Below are 22,526 nucleotides of genomic sequence, written 5' to 3'. Positions count from 1 at the left end.
GCCAATCTACTATGAAGCCCCGGGGCACACACCCGCTAGCACGTCTCCCACCAGGTCAACAAACCCTCCTCAGCTTTCCTGATCAGTGTAGCGTAGAATTGGTTACTGTAAGGGATAACCTTTGATTACAAGGATGAGCGAAGGAATTATGGCTTCGTTAGAGTAATCCTCCGACAGCTAGCGAGGGACGGCCATGGGGTGCGGCAGAACCAGTTTCTCCACAGATACCCGCTTAATTAAGGTAGTTTATGAGGCTTTATAGCCTCAGATGGGGGAATGTTGTGGATAAAAATGACATGAAATAAACATGAGGGAGGCCTAGTATGAGTAATATGTAATTTTATTGAAAATTCACAGGACTGGTGGGTGCGTAATCTTGAGGAGAGCGGTAGGGGGAAGAAAATGGGGTGCGTCCTGGGGACATGGGATAGTCAGCAAGGGTGAAATAAGGAGAACACTGAGAGTATGGCGGACTGACAGGTGAGAAGAGGGAAGAATGGTCAGAGCCCAGATCAGAGAAGGTGACATCATCCTCAGACTGAAAGCTGGAGGGAGGGTCAGGCGGAGGGTCTGTGTAGAGGCGTCAACACACACATTCACAGGGTGGATTCTGTATCGGGGGGGGGGGGCATTTCCATTTCCAGAGGGAGTGCTGCAAAGAACGTTAAGTAGCACCATGATGTCAGCAGAGAGATGCGCGAGCTGATAGTGAGTGTTCAGATCCAAATCCAGCCCCTCCAGTAAAGGAGAGAAGGAAAAGTGACGATGGGCACCTAGACACACATAAGCAGTATTAGGCGGATATTGACTAATTGGATTCACACTTTAAGATCTTTTAAGAGTAACACACTATGGTTTATTAGTCACAGAGACATATAAGGGCTGAGGAGTGCAGGCTGAGAAACACACACACTCTCGTACAGTCAAGGGCAGGCGTGCAGACATAACACCCCCCCCCCCCACACACACACACACACACACACTCACACACTCTCTCTGTCTCTCTCTCTCTGTCTCTCTCTCTCTCACACACACACACACACACACACACATAACATTATAACTTTATAAGAATAATAAAAAGGAGTATTATTATAAGGGTAATATAAAGAGTAGTTGGATATATAGGATATTAGAAGGATAATATAATGATATTATGAAGTAGGGAATACAGTAAACCATTTGCAAGCAGTATAACCATATATAAAATAGAGATATAGAGCAAATATGAAAGTAAGTTATAAACCAGAAATACAGAAAAATGTCAAAGAAACTTACTCATAATTCAGATGGTGAAGATTCTTGTCTCGCGAGGAAGGGTCAGGCGTGGTGTAGACGGGGGTCTAGAGAAAGACCATGAGGAGCCATTTATAAGGGTAGCTGAGTCAAGCTGCCCCCCCACACGAGATAAAAGTGAGACCAAGGTCTCTCTAATTTGTTTTGTCTCTCTCCCACTTTCAATCCTAATGGTAGTCAGAAAGTCCTCTTTCAAAACATCATGGTAAATTTGATAAGCCTCTTTCAAAACATCATGGTAATGTAGATGAGCTCTTTTTTAACCCTATTGTTATTGATATCATAGTCTTTCTAAGATATCTTGGTTATTTACTGTGTAAATACAGTATAAATACTGGAGCTTGAGCTCCCGGTGTCAGATCACTTCTGAGAATTCTCATCGGTGTGGATCTCGTGTGGTGGAACGAAACCAATAAATCTGGAACCTTGCTTCTTCTCACTCACGGCTGGTGTCTTATTTTTCTATCTCCAACTGGTTTGCAGATGTGAGTATTTGCTTCTATGTTGAATTTTTAAGTGTCTTCAGGTAATAGGCTAAATTTTAGCCAGCAGCAATGAGAGCAGATATCAAACAGATGAGGAGAATATGGTCAGAACTCAGTGGAGGTTGGACAATCAAAGCAAAGTATTAATCAAATGTCTTCAAAAACTGTAAAAGATCACTGAGAAATAAGATTAGATTTAACCAAATATAAAACACTGTTTTTAGACTTTTATGTTGCATTTTCATAAACAAACCTAGATTGAATATTTGCCACTTTATCAGAGTATCTAAAGTCTGAAGCAAATAAAAATAATAAAAAAAAACATTTATCTTTTTAAATACTACTTGTAAGACCATTAAAACAGACTACACAAGTCAAAAGATGCATCATTTAATGCAATGGGTTCACATTACTATGTTTCGAACTGCAAACATCATAAAATCATTTAAGGTTTTTACAGTAGTTCAGTCAGTGAGGTGTTTTTACCTAGAGAACAGTCTGAAATGAAGAAGTTTCTGTAGCTGGAGCAGCTGTATATGCCCTACTAATAAATGCCATTCACAAGGGATAATGACAGGATCAGCATTGGCCTCCAAGTTTCTACAGCACTTTCGAACATGACAGAAACACCAGCACACAAACAGGACTGTAATTCCTGTTCCTGTTCTGAGTAAGGGCCTTTGTGAAAAATGAGGGGTGTGTCTTCACTGAATGATTCACCAGTATGCACAATCTGACTCTGGTCTGCATTCCCTCAGTGAAAAACTCCAAAATGACAAAACAAGGGGGGAAAAACTTTTAATTGATCATGACACCATTTTCTTCTGGGTGACAGCAGCTAATGATATTTTGATAAATACACTATACTTTCATGTTCTGAAAAAGAAAACATCCCTAATTGTGTTAAATAAAAGGGTTTGGAAAACAGTCATTTGTGCTGTTGTTTTTTTTACTAGTACAAATATGCAGAACATGATAAATAATTATTTACTTAGGCATCAGTCTACAAGTCTATTATGTAGATGAGAAATTTTATTTTAGGATTTGTATGAAAATGTTTATATATTGCATAAATGAAAAACAGTAACTCATAAGAAGCCTTCTGCCACTCTGTTGGATGCTGTCTTTCCTTTGTTATATATAAACATTTTGAAACAACAATTTGTCAACTTTAAATATGATCCTATTTTTACTTTATCTGGCTCCAATTATGAATGATTCTACGAGATATTAAAATTCCAGTCTTTATCATTATATTTACCTCGACATTTGATTATCATATTTAACCCTTTACTTAGATTGTTGCTCATTCATTCGGATTCCAATGTTTTGGTCGTTAGACAGAGGTACAAGTTGAGCACTTTTACTTTTCTAGCAGCTTTGAATAATCATGCCATGGATCCCACTTAACAAGAATACTATTACAACAAGCAGAGGTTAAGGCTCACACTATTTAGACTGGTCAACGCTATGTTGTTCTAAACGGAAATTTCTTTTAGCATTTATAGTCTAAGTACACTTAACTAAATCCAAGTTGTTAGCCTGGACTCTAAAATCTCAGTTGGCATGCCCCAATGCTCCACCTAAACCTGGATTTTAGCCTGTACTAAACTGGTCACAGATTTGTGGTAACTGACTTAACGTATTCTCCTAGAGCCAATAATTTCAGGGTAGAACAGAATAAAGTCAAACAACAATTTATTAACCAGGTAATTCCAATAAGAATTCTTAATCCAATTCAGAAGATAATAAGCAATGATCAATAATATAAAAACATCACATAAAACACAAACAAGAGGGTTATAAAAGTTTACGCAGCAATGGAACTACACAAAATAATTGTGTGGGAGATCTGTCTACAGATTTCATAAATCATTTGTCAGCTCTAATTAAATACACTCTGTAAGTCCACCAAATGTTGTTTGTAATTATAATTGGAATCTGAGCCCACTATTCAGAAAGTCAGTTGGCATTTGTGATTGAATGGGTATTCGATGTCTGAGGAAGGATGTACCTTATTTGCATACAGGAAGTGATTAGTGTGAGGAACCCGGGGAGGGTACACTTTCAAAGGCATGCAATATGTTTATACATTTTCTAGATCTTAAGGGTGGTTTGAAGTGCTGCTGAGGGAATGAGACCATTTTACAGACACACTGAGACCTTTTGAATGATACCAAGCACATATAGTCAATTTCTTATTCACATAGTCCAATGCATATAGACCTAGGATGATGTTGGGGGAAACAATATAGATGACCAATAGTGAGGCGTGATCTTCCGGTCTCTACTCAGTGTGATGTGCTATCTCAGATGAAGATGCTAATTCTGTGGAAGAGAGTTCAAATGTTAATTTCCGTAAGAGTCCTTTCTATTCTCAGAGAGCAGTTCTCTCCAGATTCAGACAGCTTGGCTCCAGCCTTAAACAAGTATGCTCAACAAAGCATTAATTCAGTTTGGCCTTTCATTTACCACAGAATGTCTTGCAATCATATATACATTAGTGTGATCATATTATTAATCAGTGACTATATGAAACCTATATGAAACCTTAAACACTTACAAGCACTTATTTCAATGTTTTCAGCTATCATGAACTGTCAGCAAACTCTTAACACAATGTTGCAAACCCTTAAAATCAGTTTATGATTGAATTATCTTTAAAGCTTTTTTTGGTTATATATTAACAAAAAATAAATTATTGAGCAAGTACATAAAAAAAAATCAGTGTTCAAAACTGTCTCCTTACCTTACCCTATACCCTAATTTGCAAGTGCTGCAGCCCAGAGACCTCAAAGTGGGAGGTACTTATGCCACAAGTAGGCGGGATTTCAGAAGTGGGTGGGATTTAGGCAAAAATCCAGAAGTGATAGCAAGTATGCGGAAATCCTCGAAGCTGTGCGGTGATAAATGATGACACTGATTTAAAGCTAAATATCAGCACTTTTTCTTCTAGTTTTATTTTAATTGCTTACAGCTTTGTCGTTGATGACAAGTATGCGGAAATCCCCAATTATGCCGAGGTGCACGGTGATGAATGATGACAGGAAGTACTGACACTAGCGAAAAACACAGATTTAAAACTAAATATTAACAGTTTTTCTTGTAGTTTTAATTTAATTTTATTTCTTACAGCTCTGTCATTATTGTATGCATGTCTAATGCCATTCTATTTGAAGATTGAAGTTTATATATTTTATCTAATATTAAATATTAATTTATCAGTATCAATATGGAAAAAAAAAACTTAAAGTGAGATATAATTGCACTCAATGAGGTGAATGTGTAACAACATTACAACCAACATTTTTTTTTATTGCTCAATGATTTGGTTTTTAAGGTGAACTATTGCTTCACAACAAAATCTACTACAAAATGTGTACAAGTTACTCAGAAATAAAAACTGCATTTGACATATATTTACAGTCCATACAAGGTGCCATGCATTTTCTCTGCATATATAATGGCATTACTCATTAGCACAGTTGTATTGCATGCATGACAAACTGCACAATCCTGGGTAAAATGCTTTGGTGTAAATGCCCTGGAGCTCGCCTTATGTTTCCTTAACCTGGTGGATACACAGCAAACACATTATAAAACAGATTTTAAAAAGCCAGTTAACAAATAAAATACACTTCCTTTTGTTGATTCTACATAATCTGGGAATTCAGCGTGTCAATATTTAAGATGTAAAAACCGTTTAATTCTGTCAAGCCGCCATATTGTCTCTGGGAAGGAAACAAAAAAACTCAACAGCTCGAGACACTACAAGTCCTCTGGAGCTAAAGCCCCATCGCACTTGGAGCTAAACGTCCATCGCACTTGGAGCTAAAGGTCCATCGCACTTGGAGCTAAAGGTCCATCGCACTTGGAGCTAAAGGTCCATCGCACTTGGAGCTAAAGGTCCATCGCACTTGGAGCTAAAGGTCCATCGCACTTGGAGCTAAAGGTCCATCCCACTTGGAGCTAAAGGTCCATCCCACTTGGAGCTAAAGGTCCATCCCACTTGGAGCTAAAGCCCCATCCCACTTGGACCCGGCTCCGACCTCCCTTTATACCCTCTCGATTTCACAGGAAAGGTCAGATTGACGTCATTCGTCTTTGCGTGATTACGTCACGTCCGTAAACAGAAAGTATAAGAGCCGGCTACTATATTGCGTCTGTGTGGGTTGTTTGTAGCTTGTACTTATGACAGCGGCAATGGCTGCGTTTAATCATGGTAGCGCCAAACCGCAATCATCGTTGATATTTGGGGAATCCGGTGTTAAAACCAAGAAACCACGAACTGCGGAGAGCTTGCAGATAAAAAAGAGAAAGCGACAGAGCGAGTGCCAAAACCACAATAAATATCGGCATGGCTTTTGAGAGGTGGCGACAACTCCGAGATCTGAAGGGACTGAAGACTAACGCAGAGATGGCCTTTTTTCTGCTGGGAAGGTCAGACATTTCAGTGGCTCAGTAGGTGTCTAGATTCTTGCGTTGTCTTTGTTTTGTTTCGCTGTAAATTGCACTTATTTGCATATCTGATCACCTCTACTCAAAAGAAAACCGCCATAGAAACTGAAATCTAAAGATGAAGGTTAATACACACAAATTACGCCTAGTTACACAATGTTGATGCAAAATTAGAAATCCAATATAACTTTTTGTTCAAAATAAACAATAATAAAATGAGTAAGTACATCATAAATCCATCTTCCAACCCGTGTCTTTTGTTTTACTCTGATTCACAAAGGTAAGCCTATTATAAGTATTTATATTTTAGACCTGTCGATTTCGCGGGAAATTGCGTGCATACGTCATATCCGTAAACAGAAAAGTAACTCATATAAACATGGTACTTCTCTAACGTGAAAAGAAAGTATCACCAACATTTTAAATGAAAACGTGCCATCCACACAAACAGCCTCCCATGTCTTTTTTTCTTTTGCATTTAAATCTTTATACAAGAAATCCTGCAGGTCATTCACAACTTTTTCCCACCACCACGCCTGTCACGTGACTTCCGCTTTCTGCTGAAGTGTGTCCACCCCCCAATTTTCGTTGTACCGCCTCTATAGGAACTCTTATTAAAACCAGCTAAAGAGAGCGACTGAATTAATTAAACAGAAACTATTGAGTGTTCGTAAGAATAAAAATGAGCTCAGGGTCAAGCTGTGCTGTCACTGGCTGCCACAACAACAGTAATGAACTTTACAAATTCCTGGAAAGTGCTTATATTTTTTTCTTTTTTTTTCCTTTGATAAATTTATCAGCACTACTACAGCGCACTGCTGCCATCTACTGGCCCAGAGGCACAACTGTGTCAAAGGTTTATAAACAAAAAAATGTATTGGGAAAATAAGTAACCAAATTACCATAAAATAAATGAATGAATAAATAAATTACAAAACAGGGGTGTAGGACATTTTACAGTGCAAACCAAAATCCTCCAGTATCGACTACAAATACTTTGCTTTGGGACTTTTCATCCTTCTCAGTGTCTCCAAGTAAATCGAGAATTCCTTTTCCAAAACAAGTAATCAGGAAGGAGCTTTAGAAACGTTTACATTTGAGTATGTAAAATTTCAACAAAAGCAGTAAGTTATTCACAGCACAAGCTCTTTTTTTTTTTTTTTTTTTTTTTAAATCCTTGATGAATAAACCAAATTTAACAATTTCCCATCAGATTATCATAACAGAGATTTTTTTGTTGTTGTATCCAGCTGACTGTATCATTCCAGAAAGCACCAAACTGCATAAAAGAAACCGGTGTTTTTACATCCTCCTTGCATATTTGGTGTAAATTTGAATCTCCAACATTAAATCTTACTCTTAAAAAGTGCAACTCTATACACTTTGGGGCAACTGGAAATGACAAGAATTTACTTCTAATTTCACTCATTGCTTTCCTCTCAATTGTTGGAAAATACAAGTTCTCCTTACAATACACATTTATATTAACCAATTCCTTAAAAATTAGCTAAATGTATATTTACTATCGATCACGTATCTTACCACTGAGTATATTAACTGTTCTTTTACTAACTTAATCATTTGAATTGGGATACTTGTGATGTAATTTTGTCATAAACTTTATGGGAGCAAATTAGATTGTGTTTACCACAAAAATTACTGTGAATCATTATATTAAATGGTCTGCACTTGTATAGTTTTTTTTTTTTTTTTTTTAATCTTAGCAGTTCCAAATTGCTGTAAATAGCCGCCCAAATATTACCAAAATTATTCATAATGTGTTACTGACTATGACTGTTACTGACATTTCTGCCACCACTCACCAATAAGCCGATTTTTCTGTTCACTAATGTACATCTATTATTCCAGACTGACATGTTATGTGGGCGGTGTTTTGAAAATTAGTTTCCAGTATAATAGTACTTGTTGGTGAAAAGCGGAGAGTTTTACAGGAAGTTTAGAAAGTTTAATGTCACATTGTAAGAGAACTTGTACCACCACATTTTTAAAATAAGATTGCAAGAATAAAAAGCCAGTATGAGGATTCATTGTTAATGAATGACTATAACTATTTGAGTTTGAGCATCCCATTCATAATGTCAATCATCTTAAGTCCACCTTTTTCATAGTCTTTAATCATATCACTTTTAGATATATAATGACTTTTTCTATTCCATATAAAATCAAAATGTAATTTATTAATTGCCTTTATATTTTTAGCCAAAACATTGATGAATGATTCTAGAAGGACTCTCTACTTTCACCAATAAAATTCTTCCAAATATCATTGTCTCTCTGCAGTCAAGTATTCATAATTAATCTACATTTCTCCAAATGTTAAATTTTTGTAAACATAATTTTTCTTGGATATCCAGATAACTAAATATTACCTTTTTTTTTTTTATTGGGATATTATATACTGTTATATTAGGATGATCGTGTTTGACTATTAGCGTACATTTTGACATTTAATTGTAGACCTGAAGATTTTGAGAAAATCTCAATATACTTAAGTGCTAGAGGTATTTGCTGTTCCTTTTTTAAAAAAAAAAAAAAAAAAGTGTCATCAGCAAGTTGACTGACAATAAAATGATTCCCTTCTAAATTATGTTATGCTTTATGTTGCCCAATTTAAGTAAAATAGACAACGTTTCCACTACCATAATAAACAACAAAGGTGAACTGCCAGATCCTTGTCTAATACCTCTTTTCACCATGAATCTTGCAAATGTACCTCGAGTAAGAGGAACTGTACATATGTCTTCTATGTCTACTATACTAACTATTATTGCTAGGAATTACAACGTGGATTTTTCTTCAATGTGGGGGAGGAGAGGGTGAAATAAACTACAGCACTGATATTACTGTGAGGCTGTGAGTAGACCGTGTCCATGCATTGGGGAAAATGGTGACAATAAATGTAAATGGGGGAAAAAAAAGTCCCCCAAGTGACTTAAAAAAAAAAAAAAAAGCTCAAAAGCAGACTGGGCAGCTCTGCACATTATCAGCTAGAAAAACATGCTAATTTGGCTGTAAACACTGGAGACCAGAAATGCTTCTGGTGTGAGCCAGGTGAGAATTCTGTGTTCAGGTAAAAGGTGCCTTGCTTCCCAACTGACATACTATCAGTACTAAATACTAATCCGAGATGAGAATTAGTATGTCCCGAATGGTACCATGTTGAAAGAAGTATCCCAAAGGTATCTGGATGGTCTACTATTTCTGCAAAATTTTCAAAGTGTGGATTTGTGGACACTTTTTCAGCTAATATTTACCACAAATCCCTGCGTGAGGGAGGAGGAGCTTTGTGACGCTGATTTCAAGGATGCATTTTAGAGCGTTTTAAGTAAAAAATGTTGAAAAATAAATCAAGAGAATGATAAAGTAAATTATATAGTATAAATTGTATAAGGAATTATGGAAGAAGAAATACTGAAATGCAATGAGGAGTTTGTTCACTGTGACCGTGTTCTCTTCTGGGCAACAACGTTCTCTTCCTTTACACGATGTGTTAATGTGTCCCAGTACTCGCCCACTCTTTTCTTCTTAAAATTATGCATAATTTTAGTACACAGTATAAGTATGCCATTTGGGACACAGGTTTGGATACCTAAAACTCAGATTCATCAATGCAGAGGAGCAACGCCGAAGCACAACCCATGTAAAATATCTCTGCAAGTAACTTGCAATGTTATGTTTCAAATCGAGATGCAATAGAGAGGCAAAAGTTCCATACTGCAGCTTTAAGTAAAAGTAACGCACATCCTGTCCAACTGAATGGCTTTAAGGGTACTCAATAAGCTTAATTGGATCAGCAGTAGTTGAATTGATTATACCTCAAGTTTATAAGTTACATTTATGTGAACAAAAAGTACAGATATTGTATTATATATTATACATTCTCTTAGTCTCACTCATTATTCTCTGCCTTTTACAGTACTATACCCATTGAGGGTACCCACCTTACAATTACAACTTGTTATGAGTTAAATGTATTTAAATAATAGCCAGTAACATCTCCTGATATATCGGTAATACACAAATCTATTTAATATGACTAGTGTGCTAATTACCACTGTAGCACTCTTGCTATGTCTCTATGGTTTTCCATTTTACAGGTCTTTACCATTTAATCGTAGTGACATGTATCACAAATTAAGGTTAAAATACCTTAAATATGTGAGTTTGTGACCTCACTTCTGACCACTGTTTTCACACATTCTTCAAAATGGCTGCCAGGGAGTATGAGCACAGAGATAGCCATATATCAAAATGGAAGTGTCAAAATGATAAGAAATATGTACTAACCGTGATATAATGTTAGGACATTAAGATTTTCTCTTTTTTTTGGCGCAGGTCATTCCTGGATCTGTTTTCAGAATGGAAACAACCTAATAGTAATTAAGCAACTTACTCAGCAATGTATAAAATGTATTTCACTAGAAAGTCCTGTGGCCTTTCTAGTAAGTCAGCTTCTGAACAAAGTCCTCATGTTTAGTCTTGGATGACAGCATGTCTGTTCCCTGTGGCACACCCATGAAAATCCAATCAAAAATTACATGTGCAAATGATATCCCAGATAGTGAAATTGCTATTGGCCCAGATCCGGCCCACATACCCCGTGGAATGATGGCACTTGGGCGGTCCGCTCCTGTTTGCCAGATTTGGGCCATAAGAAAGCCGCAGCAATGGCGCATGTGCCACATTTTTACCAAAAGTGGCCCACAATTGTTTTGTGATATTTGGGCCATACTCACTATTTACCACATGGGCCACTTTAGGGTCACATACACATTGCCGTGAGCACCACATCTTTGCCTAAAATGGCCCACTTGTGATTTGGGATATTTGGGCTATGTGGGCCACTTCAGGCTCATGTCCATTTTCTCCGGGCAAAAAGAAGGCCAGCAGTGCCGCATCACTGCCTGAAGTGGCCCACGTCCAGATGCTACCTGGGATAGTATGAAAACAGTGCAAATTGCATGATATGAACATTAGTCCACCGGCATGGACTTGATGTAATCCAAGGGAAAATGTGTCCCAAATGACTAAACATATAAGTAAAAAAGGTTTTCAGCCAGTCTTGACCGTTTCACTTTCATACAAGGCGCTATTTCAGCTTGAGCGAGTCCCTGATTAAACTAAAAATTAATTTGTTCATCCACGATCCCGCGGAATTGCGCTAAGCTTTTACCTCCAGAACAATAAAAACAAAATGTTATGTTGAGTACACAGAAAAATCCTGGTGATCATGAGAAAACAATTTTGTTACATCGATATCACAAGAACATTAATTTGAAATCACAAGAACAGAAGAAATAAAAATAATAATAATGGGATATCTTAGGGTTTCTGTAGTGAGCCGAACTGATTAACTTTATTGAGCTGAACTGGACTCTGTATCTACACTGCAGTCCATTAGACGGCGGCGACGCAACATCAAAGACTTTTATTTTGAAACCAGTGACCATGGAGACTGGGCTTCACATCTCAAAAGGAAAGGAAAACATGGCGGAATCCACGAAGGGTCCAACGCTGGGAGATTCTTGTACTGAAGGCAAAAACCCACGCTGTGCTTCCAAACAACTTTACGACCAGAAGCGCAGTAAAACAAGAATCAACATTGGAAGCGCTTTCCCAAGATGGCGAGAATTATTGCTGAAGAAGAGGATGAAGTTAGACGCGGAATTGGCAACGTTCCTCTTGGACAGGTATGGAAACTACTACCTGTGCAACTGTTGCACAGTTTGAAGGGCCGACTTTACGTCATTAATCCACTAGATCCCCATTTATCACTTAGTATTTACTTGGTAAAGTAATTCTTTGGATGATCCAGATGCTTCGGACAGCCCACGGAAGTAGCGCTCAGAAGGAGGGATATTACGCATGCGCAGCCTTCGGAATGTCGCGCGCGTTCGGAGGAGGGATATTGCGCATGCGCTGTAGGTCTATAGCGCTAAAACGAAATATCTTGTTTGTTTACACACTTTCCAGAGCTATTCAAGCTAAGCTGAAAACCTTACAGTACATAACACAGAGCCATATTACCCACTGGTTTTGCTACATTCCTTCAGTAATCCCATATCAAATGTATTCAAAATAAAAAAGAAATGTATGAAAAACGAAGATTTATTCTGCATATACTGTCTGATGACAGAAAGCAGTAAATGACTACAATTCTTTAGTTTGGACTTGTGCCTTTGTGGTGTTAGTTAGCTCCTTTTCCTTTAACAATGTATTTGCTAATATCTCCAGGTATAAAATTTTAAATGTAATGTGGACTCTGACAGAATATTTCTGTGCTTTACACAAGCATGTTATTTTGCTGTGTGTACTATAGATGAAAGTTTGAGTAGCTATTTAGGTTTTGTGTTGAGTAATGTTAAGTTATTTATAAAATGGACATGGTAGTTTTAATGACACTAAAGAGTCAGAAGTTAAAAGTTGGAGGCAATTGCTACTTTATACATTTTACCCTGCTGAAAAAAAAAACAGCTAATGGTTATAATGGGAATTATTACTTTTAATGGAAACTGTAATGGCCCCTGTGGGTCTCTACTGGTAATGTGTTGCCTTCTATTGGTGGCATGTTATGTCTAGTGCATACCATTTAAGGACTGGTAATAGTTTTAATGGTTTGTAGTGAAAACCATTCGAATTGCAGTGATGGTTTGTGTAGTTTTTTTCAGCAGGGTAAACATCATAACAGTTCGTCTGTATCTTCATATATGTTACACAGAGATAAACATGGCAACATCATGGTAATATTTTAAACAGATTGAGAAAACCCGGAATGGCCATGACAGTGAGTTGATCTGACATTCATGAATAAAAGCTTTGACACTCTTTCCTCTGTGGCAAGATACATCATCACCCCGAAAATTACTTCATCACCAAACCTATTTTCTGTCAATGGAATGAGAAAAGTGTCCAAAATTTGAATGCACACTTGTGCATTGACTGTGTTGAGGTTCCTCCTGGTCCTTTAACGAACATGCAACCCCATATCATAAACAAGTGGGGAAATTTTATTTTCTTCAGGCAGTCATCTTTTATATGTTTCATTAGAACGGCACCAGACAAAAGTTCCAGCATCACTTCCTTGGCCAATGCAGATTCGTGATTCATCACTGAATATCACTTTCATCCAATCATCCACACTCCATGATTGCTTCTCTTTAGCCCACTGTAACCTTATTTTCTTATGTTTAGGTGTTAGTGCTTGTTTTATTTGGCTTTTCTAAACGTAAATCCCTTTTAATTCAGCCGACTTCTTACAGTTCTGTCACAAATGTTCACTCCTGTTTCTGTCCATTTGTTTTGTTGTTCATTTTCTGTTTTCAAGAAGGGCTGTCTTTTTTTTTTTTTTTCCAGAAATGCTACCTAATTATTTTTTTTATTTTTTATTTTTTTTCCCCCAAGTAACAGTTGCAGTGATGGTTTTTAAAGTTACGTTAAAGTATACTATCCCTGGCAAAACTTATGGAAATTACCACACTTAGAGGATGTTCACCTGGCTATTTTTACTTCGCAGCAAATAAACAAATCACAGATATGAAACAAAACCATTTTTGTTTAATAGCTGAACATTCTGGCTTCATAAAACATACCTAAAACAAATTGAATGAAATTAAAAAATGGTTTGCTTGACAGCTCTCTGGTCTTCAAGTAGCTATTACTACTTTAAACAATCAATTTAACAGGGCAAACCTGGCAGCAAGAAACACCACATGTTCATCAGTCACATGTTCAATATTGTTGATCACATGGAAAAAAATGGGTGGGTTCAAACAAAAAGTGCCATTTTCTAAGTTATTTAACACGTCTGTATGTATATATTTGGAAATAGCTGAAATTCTGATCTGTCTTCTCATATTAATCTTCTGATTTCAAACTCAAATCCCTTTAAAATACAGTGAAACATTAGAATTGGCCTTACCGTTCCAATACTTTCAGAGGGGACTGCATGTCATTTAAAGATTTAGAAGCTGAAACCGTGGCTTTGAGTTAAAAAGCTTGTCAGATGGGACAGCTTTTATGGATTTAGTGGAATTTACTTTAAAGAGCAAAATATTTTGTTCAGTTCTAATATTAAAACACAATAGGATGACTAATTATAGATATTTACACTAGCATGACACACAGCCACAACTACAACCACAGCATGGCAAGCACTTTTTAAATTGGAGTATGATAGTATTAGATATCCCTCAAAGATATGCAAAGGGAGGTTCTTCTTCCCCCAAATAAAAACGGCAGACAAGACGATTGACATACGAATCGGGAATGCTTATCAGTTGAGCGAGTGTTTTGAACTCGCTGATATTAACTGAATGTGGAAGCCCCTCCCCCTTCTCCATTTGTCTTGTCTATTTTTTTTCTTTTTATTTTTTGGGTTGAAAGAGAAAGAAATGGGGGAAAAAAGATGAAATAGATCCACAAAGATGTCACATCTAAAACATTACAAATAATTTTAATGTTCATGATCATTAGAAAGTGAATAAGGACATGGTATGCTCTCCTGCGCTGGTCCGTGTAGATGCGTTCCAACAGTGAAGTCAAACATGCAATAGCGATCACTTTTTTATTTTTTTTTCTTCTTTTTCTTTCCATGTTTGACTTCACTTAGCAATAAAGCGCTGATTTTGACTTCTGCAAATGCTTCGTTTGTTGAATATAGTTCTCTGTACACAAGTTGGTAATTCCTAGCCTGTTTTTTAATTCTCGTCTCCTCAGGTGACTGAGCGTTCGCCGTGTAGTGATGCTCACAGGACGTCATCCGACAGCATACCTGTGACTGTAGACCAGGAACACCTGACTGAGTCACCAAATCCCACGAGTGAGGACAACACTCGGGCTGCTGAGAATTCCATCTCGGTGAGAAAGGAACATGACGAGAATGTGAGGGAGGATGAGCTGAGTCTCCTGATGGAAACGCATGAGGACAGTGATGAGGAAGAGGGTTCAAATCTTGCACTGATAAGCGATAAGCCTGCTAACGCAACTTACCCCGAGTCTTCTGAAACACTGACAGCTGACGAGGAACTGTTTATTGAGGAGTACAGTTCTGAAGAGGTTGTTGGGAAAGAAAGTGACAAGTCCTCTCAAAACAGACATGGAGAAGATTTTGACGTGTACCTGCAGAGCTTCTCAGACAATCCCAATGTGAGTGCAGATGAGGACAGAAGTGAAGAGCTCGCTGAGAAAGGGAGCGACAAGTTCTCTAAAAAGAGACCAGAAGAGGATTCAGAGGAGTACCTGCCGAGCTCCTCGGATGAGGCCTTGGAGAGCTGTGATGAAGAAACGTCTGACGAGGAGTTTACCAAGAAACCATTTCAGAACACTATTAAGCCAGTAATTTGGTGTATAGACTGTGAAGCTGTAGCTAAAATGGTATACTCAATACAGCGGCACGAGAAGAACTATTGCTGTGCGGAGTGTGTCTCTGGCGAGACTGTCGAGATCCTCAGTTTATAGGACTACACCGTTCGTTTTAGTGACATCCGGAGTTTTCATCTGCATGCCGTGGCTGAGCATTGTGGCATGGAAAACCTTTACGAACGCAAGATCTGTCAGGACTGTAATAAAACTATCAGGGTGGAGACGGACCCCAACAAGAAGGGCCATGTGTGCGAGTACAAGATCAGACCGTTTTCCTGTGACGTGTCACAAGCGCTTCTTCACAGAAATTGGACAAAAAGTGCACTACCGTCGCTTGCACGGAGATTACCAGCACGCCTGCAAGTACTGCATGATGGTGTTTGATACAAAACAGTCCAAGCTAGTGCATGAGCAGAGTCACAAAGAAGACGGGCTGCTCTATACGTGTCCGGACTGTCCAGAAAAGTTTCAAGATTTCGTTACACGCAATAAGCATTTAAACACCCACTGAGGTAAAAAGAAATACGTCTGCAGCACATGTAATAGGAAATTTACCAGGCTTCAAAGTTATGAGAGACACGTGCGCATGCACTCAGGGGAGAAACCTTACAATTGTGAGCTGTGCAAGCGTTCCTTCAGCCAGGACGGACAGTTGAAGTCCCACATGCGTCTCCACAGAGGGGAGAAACCCTTCCTGTGTGAGCATTGCAGAGAGACTTTTAATCACATCAGCCTGAAGAACCATCGGCGGAGACAACATGACATCGACTCTAGTTGTGTGCCAGCAGAGGAGAACAAACAGATCGGTAGACCCATAAGGAATGAAGATCAGCCTAGAAGGCAAAGAAAAACGCGCTCTACTGCTGATGCTGACATGGAGAGCTGTGAGTCCGGCTCTAATGAAGAGCAGCAGAAAAGATCTCAGAAGAGGAAACCCTGGAGGAAGAAATGAGGAAAAAAATAATGTACAAGCAGAGAACTGACTTGGAGCTGAGCTCGGTATAGCTGCAAAGACAGAAGTGTACTTTTGCACATGCAGGATCTCTTCATTGACCTGAGATGCAAAAAATCAGATGGTGTCAGAGACCACATGATTTTATTATTGCTTATACGCTCGAGCGGAAACCACCAGAGTTACTCAAAATTAAAATGGTTACTAGCTAAGAGTTTGCTTACACGGTGTTTCCGCTATAGGTCAATGTTGGTTTTAATATGTGCGGTTGTGTAATGTTGAAAATCCAGTTATAGTTGTTCCAGAATAGTTCTTCAGTCTTACCAAAAGTGCCTTACATTCCTACCATGACTGCAAAACAGCATTAAACGTAAAGGGTTTATTTTCTATTTTAGAAAACAAAGCTGGCTGCAACTACAGAGCAATGCTGCTGTATGTAACAGACGTCGTACAACCGATAAGAAGTGCACGTTATTATATAAGTGCTTGTTTTTAAGGTTTGAGGAAAGAGAATTATATAAGTTGATATCTTTTGAAATAAATACTTGTTACGAAAATGACTGTTTCCTCTATACTAAAATGCAAAAGCATTTAAAAAAAATTGTTTATGGGTATATAACAAGCTAGACATGTGTTTGAGATTTCCGTATTTGTACAATGTACCAATTACTATAATTACATTTACTATTACTACTACCTGCTAGTTAGGAGTAGGAAATGTGAACAGTCCTGGAACAATGGAAAAACTGCTATGGCACTTTTTATGCACGTACAGAAAGGATTCTCCGTCTATGTTGATTGTAGGTACAGAAGAAGATGCCATAAAGAAGCTATAGAGAAGACGACACATTTAGGAGAGATTATCATCAAATTTAATGGTATTTATTATTATTATTGTGTTGGAGGTAGAACTAGTTACCCACCGTTATCAAAATTATTATTGAGTTCTAATGGTTATTAGCCTGTTTGACTTTTCGCTTAAATTAAATGGCTTTAATCTAGTCTACAACCCCAATTCCAAAAAAGTTGGGATGCTGTGTAAATGCAAATAAAAACAGAATGCAATGATTTGCAAATCTCATGTTATTCACTATAGAACGTAGAAAATATAAAATATTTAAACTGAGGAAATGTATAGTTTTAAGGAAAAAATAAGGTAGTTTTGAATTTGACTGCCACGGCACGTCTCAAAGTTGGGAGGGGGGCAAGAAAAAGCTGGAAAAGTAAGCGTTACTAAAAAGAAACACATGGAGGAATAATTAGGTTAATTGGCAGCAGGTGTGTATTATAATTGGGTATAAAAAGAGTATCTCAGAGGCAGAGTTTTGGGAATTAGGGTTGTAATTTCAAAATTATTGATTAATCATTCAAAAAAATGTAACCTTGGGTCATCTCAAGTAGTCTAATAATTGCAAAGTTGATTGCTCGACCGTTTTTAATTTTCCTAAAAAAAAAATCAATAAAATAAAGTGATTATTTCTATGCATCGTCATTGCCATCAGTTTTAAAAATGCATATTTTTTAAAACTTGGTTTAACGATGACCACCATCTTTGTCATGGCACACAACTTATAATAAACAGTTATGCAGCTTTTTACAGAAACCTCAATATTTCGGTTCAGGATATTCCTAGCTCCTTGGAACAAAAACATCATGAACATTTTGCACATTCTTGTTCCTTAAGTCCAAATGTTATGCTCAAGATTGCTCACAGTTCCACTTTTAGGGTCGATTTATTTTGGGAATGCTTCGAGTCTCAGTCTTTTTTTTTTATTTACTTAGTTAGTTTTTTAGGGGTACTTGGGTAAGTATAGTGTGCATGCATGACATTTCAGGTTTGAGACTTCTCTTATCAACCTTTTTTTTAAAAAAATAAATAAATAAACCACTAGCTGCACTACAAGTTACCCAAAAGTAGCTAACTACATTGAAGCTACTTAAATGGGCAACATTTTTAGTATGTCATGATTGTGAATTAGCTTTTGAATAACTGTATTATTTGTCAATTTAAAATGATGCTCACCAGTCTGCGTCCTTAAGTTTGTGTTTGAACTCTTGGATGCCATATTGTAATTGAAGTCGGGTGAACTTTAATTTTTGGTTTGCAAAGATTAAATATAAAGGTGTAAGATTTATTATTTGGTTTCTTAAAGCGCAGGAACTTTGACAAATAAGGCCACAGGTAACTGGTTTTCTCATTGTCGGCATCAGTGTACATCTCTCGCTCAATCATTGATAATAAGGATGAGTGTGTTGAACTAATAAGAATAATTGATACAATAATAATATATGCAATGATAAATAATATTATTAATAATAGTTTTATTACCACTGATTTTTATTATTTCCATGATTAACTAATAAAATAAGTTGAGAAATACAATCAGACTATTTTATTTATAACATACAATAAACCCTTCAGCATACATTGATAAACTTAATGTTTTATTATTATTATTATTATTATTATTATTATTTAAGTAAAAGTAAACATTGTTTTGCCTATTATCAACAAAGTACCAGTAATATTATCTGTATCCAAGAATAAACTCCAGTGTTAACTTATAATGGTATTAGCATTTACCTTCCCCATACATCACGTGACATACTGTGATTGGTTGCTTTACCTGTCCATCAGATGGTCTCTTCCTATACATGTGAGCTACAATGAGGCTCTTAATTCCTGTGAAGCAAGCGGGCAACGCAGGTATGCAATGAAGAGGACCGTTATAACTCGACAAATAAATGTAAGGAAATGATTGCTCATGCTACATCCATGGCTGTGTCCATCATTGAGATCACCAAGGTCCTGACCTCTGTATTTTTTTCCGAGGTGTATATTAAAAGTCATAAAATTATTGCCTAATAATAACTCTTTGGTGCCTCAAAGATAACCGACCTTCTCAGGTGACTGCTTGCTTGACTTGGCCAATGAAATCGGGTTTGTGCTCCACAGTGCTGGACTATGTCAACAAACTAGGCAGGGAACGCACCTTAATCCGCTGAAGTGTTCTGAAGTAACTAGAGAATTTTACTAGTCATCTGCTTGTAGTTCATTGCCATGATTCATCCCCAACCAGTCAGACATCTGACAAATAGCTCTTAATCGTGGTCACGCTTCGTTAAACAGTGGCCGTCCATCATGAGTGAATTAACTAGGCTAGCTGCCAGCTAACATTAACTCCATCCATCCAGTGATGGACTGATAATGATAGGCTTTTCTTTCATATCAGTTTGTGTAGGGTTGAAATGCGTGTTAAAACGATGAGATAACGCTGCATATTTTTATTTTTGTTGCAAGATTATCCTAGCCGAGGCCAAAAAAATTGCAAATAAATATCAATTTACCCTGTGTTTACTTTCTTTACTGACACAGACGAAAAGGAAAAGACTGCATCAGTTAAAGCACAGCTTTGGGAAGGGCAAAATGAGACTGAGAGAAAAACAAAAAGAGAAGATGATGAAGATGAGAGAGGAAGAGCAGTTACTACCCACTGTGCACAGAATATTAGCATTAGCATGATTAGCATTATGTTACTGTGCTGTTTAACAAAAATCTGACCTGAACTCATTCAAACAATGTAAGCCTAATAACCACAGAGATATATGTTCTTTTGGAATTACAGTGAAGCTTATAGGTTCAATTTACTTTCATAAGTATAGTGTCATAATACACTATAGTACTATAGATATCACTTTGTATAAAACACATTTTCCTACGTTAATGTACTGCTTGAGACACATTTTTATAATTCAAATCTAAAATAATGCAAACACAAAGATTAAATACAGTGTTTTAACAGGCACGTTCGCCTCACACCGCCAGGGTCGGGGTTCAATTCCCGTGGCTCTGTGTGTGCGGAGTTCCCTGTGCTGTGGGGAGAACCCCGAGTCCACCCCCAGTCCACGGCTTTGGATGTTTTCCTCCCCGAGTCCAAAGACATGCATGGTAGGCTGACTGGCATGTCTAAAGTGTTCGTAGTGTGTGAATGTGTGTGTGATTGTGTGCCCTGCGATGGACTGGCAGGGTGTACCCCGCCTTGTGTCCGATGGTCCAGGTTCCCTGTGACCCTGAAAAGGAGTAAGCGGTTGAAGATGGATGGATTGACACTTTGGCAGGAGACACAAATGAGGAGTCATAAAGAACGGGACAGGCAGTGAATTCAGAGGGAGAGAGAGAAGAAAGAGTAGCAGAAGATGGTGAGAGAAATGAACAGAAAGTTTGTAATGTTGAAGGCAGAGAGACAAGAAGAGATGAGAAACAGGGAACAGGTTATGGGGAGCAGAGAGATGCAGAAAAAGAGGCTGAGAGAAAGAGCACAGGAGGCACAAAAGGAAACCGACCACACATGCAGAGCAATCGTGGAGTAGACCAGGCTGAGATGAGAGGTGATAGAGCTGATGTCAGTCAAAGAGACACATTTCTACACTGACATGCCCACTGACATGGTTTTAAAGCTATTATTACCCAACGTCTAAAAATGCACATCTGTCCATCAGCGAATTCAGTATTTTTTGCCCCTCAACCCCTCTAGCAAACTTAATTTTTGGACCTCTGTATTTTTAAACCCTGTATACATCCATGCTTTCAATTAATAGCAGTTAAGACATGAAACATTATTGTGGTTTGAATTCTATTCTAGTTGAGCTGTGTGTCTTCAACCTTTGAGAAATGAGGAAATGCTGCCATTTACATTCTCAGTAAAGCCAAAATTAAAACAGTCACACATGCATGTTCTCATTCTAGTTTCTGTGGTAAACACTAACAGCACTCAGTGAGCTGAGCTAAGAAAGAAAGAGGAACATAATGTTAGATGTCACTGCAGCCTCTATAGCATCTTATCTCATCTTATAACACATTACTTTGTGCTGGCAATAAATGCATCTAAACACAGAGAACTCAGAATCTAAATAACTTGAAATGTGTCCATATCATCCACAGACTTTAAGTAGAATTAATCAGAAACTGAAGCCCAGTAACATAAAAGCTTTATATACAGTGCTGTGTTCACTTAAACTTGATTTTTTATCTGCTAGTCTATTGAAAAATGTTAAAAGTAATCAAGACGCAAAAAGGAGGAAAATCCTGAGACTTGGTGGAGGTTCAGTGCCACTGCGACCTTCAGCAGCACCAGGAATCTGTGGAACTGTCACAAATTCCCCCTCATTGCACAGCGTGTGATCTGCAGTGAGTGCTGCTGTGCTTTTTATTTATGTTTCTTATGTAGTACGGAGCTTTATTTCCATGTTTCGGTGTAAATCTTCACCTTTCTCTCTTTTTTTCATTTTCATTGGATTATGGATCTGCATACTTTGATATTCCCTTCCTGAACTTTGACCTCTGCTTTGAACTACAATATTTGATCCCCGAGGAAACTGTTTTGTTTCAGCAGTACAATAAACACGGAAGAACAATGGACACAGAAAATGCACAGATTGTAGTATCCATTCCAGTAAGTAAATAAAAATAAAATATAATAAAATGAGATTTTAAAGTGACTGTAGTCCAGGTGATCATAAAGTGACTGTCAGTAAAATTTGTGATGATCCATGAGAAAAAAATATTTAAAAAAATTAACAAGAATACAGTGTGGAGGAATGTGAGAAATGTTGAGTTATTGCAGTGTATACAGGGTGGAGGTGTACAACAGCTCTAACAGTAAAACTGATGATCTGTTTGCACCTTATGTTAAAGGAAATAAAAGTACACCACGTTCACTGACTGCCTACATGCTGGTCAGTGCTGTCATTAGTGTCAGCAGTATTGAAACTTTTTACCACCACATACACAAACCACAACAGCTCTCTCTCTCTCTCGCTCGCTCGCTCGCTCTCTCTCTCTCTCTCTCTCTCTCTCTCTCTCTCTCTCTCTCTCTCTCTCTCTGTACTTCCTCTTTCACACACACTGTTTTAAGACTTCCACTAGAAAGGAAATAGTTTACACACCCCTCTTA

The 22,526-nt window shown here is 37.7% G+C and overlaps 1 protein-coding gene and 1 long non-coding RNA gene across 2 annotated transcripts; one reads left to right on the top strand and one right to left on the bottom strand.

Moving 5' to 3' along the window:
- Positions 1-322: 322 nt before the first annotated feature.
- LOC108267371 (uncharacterized) lies at positions 323-2,410 on the bottom strand. Its single transcript, XR_001813080.3, has 3 exons — positions 2,268-2,410; positions 1,279-1,343; positions 323-773 (listed from the first exon to the last, which is right to left on the bottom strand). It is a non-coding gene; the product is annotated as an uncharacterized LOC108267371 (long non-coding RNA).
- Positions 2,411-11,733: 9,323 nt separating this feature from the next.
- LOC108267345 (uncharacterized) lies at positions 11,734-17,640 on the top strand. Its single transcript, XM_017471385.3, has 2 exons — positions 11,734-11,950; positions 14,976-17,640. The coding sequence occupies exons 1-2, from the start codon at positions 11,882-11,884 to the stop codon at positions 15,714-15,716; spliced, it is 810 nt and encodes a 269-aa protein (XP_017326874.1). The 5' UTR covers positions 11,734-11,881; the 3' UTR covers positions 15,717-17,640.
- The last annotated feature ends 4,886 nt before the right edge of the window (positions 17,641-22,526 follow it).

Source organism: Ictalurus punctatus, chromosome 7 (assembly GCF_001660625.3).
Source record: "Ictalurus punctatus breed USDA103 chromosome 7, Coco_2.0, whole genome shotgun sequence".
Lineage (NCBI taxonomy): Eukaryota > Metazoa > Chordata > Actinopteri > Siluriformes > Ictaluridae > Ictalurus > Ictalurus punctatus.
The sequence above is the reverse complement of the archived record's forward strand: the minus strand, read 5'-3'. Positions and strand labels throughout refer to the sequence as shown.

Coding starts and splice junctions, on each gene's coding strand:
- LOC108267345 (XM_017471385.3), top strand. CDS start 11,882: ATGGCGAGAATTATTGCTGAAGAAGAGGATGAAGTTAGACGCGGAATT. Junction 11,951..14,975: donor GCAACGTTCCTCTTGGACAG/GTATGGAAACTA, acceptor TCGTCTCCTCAG/GTGACTGAGCGTTCGCCGTG.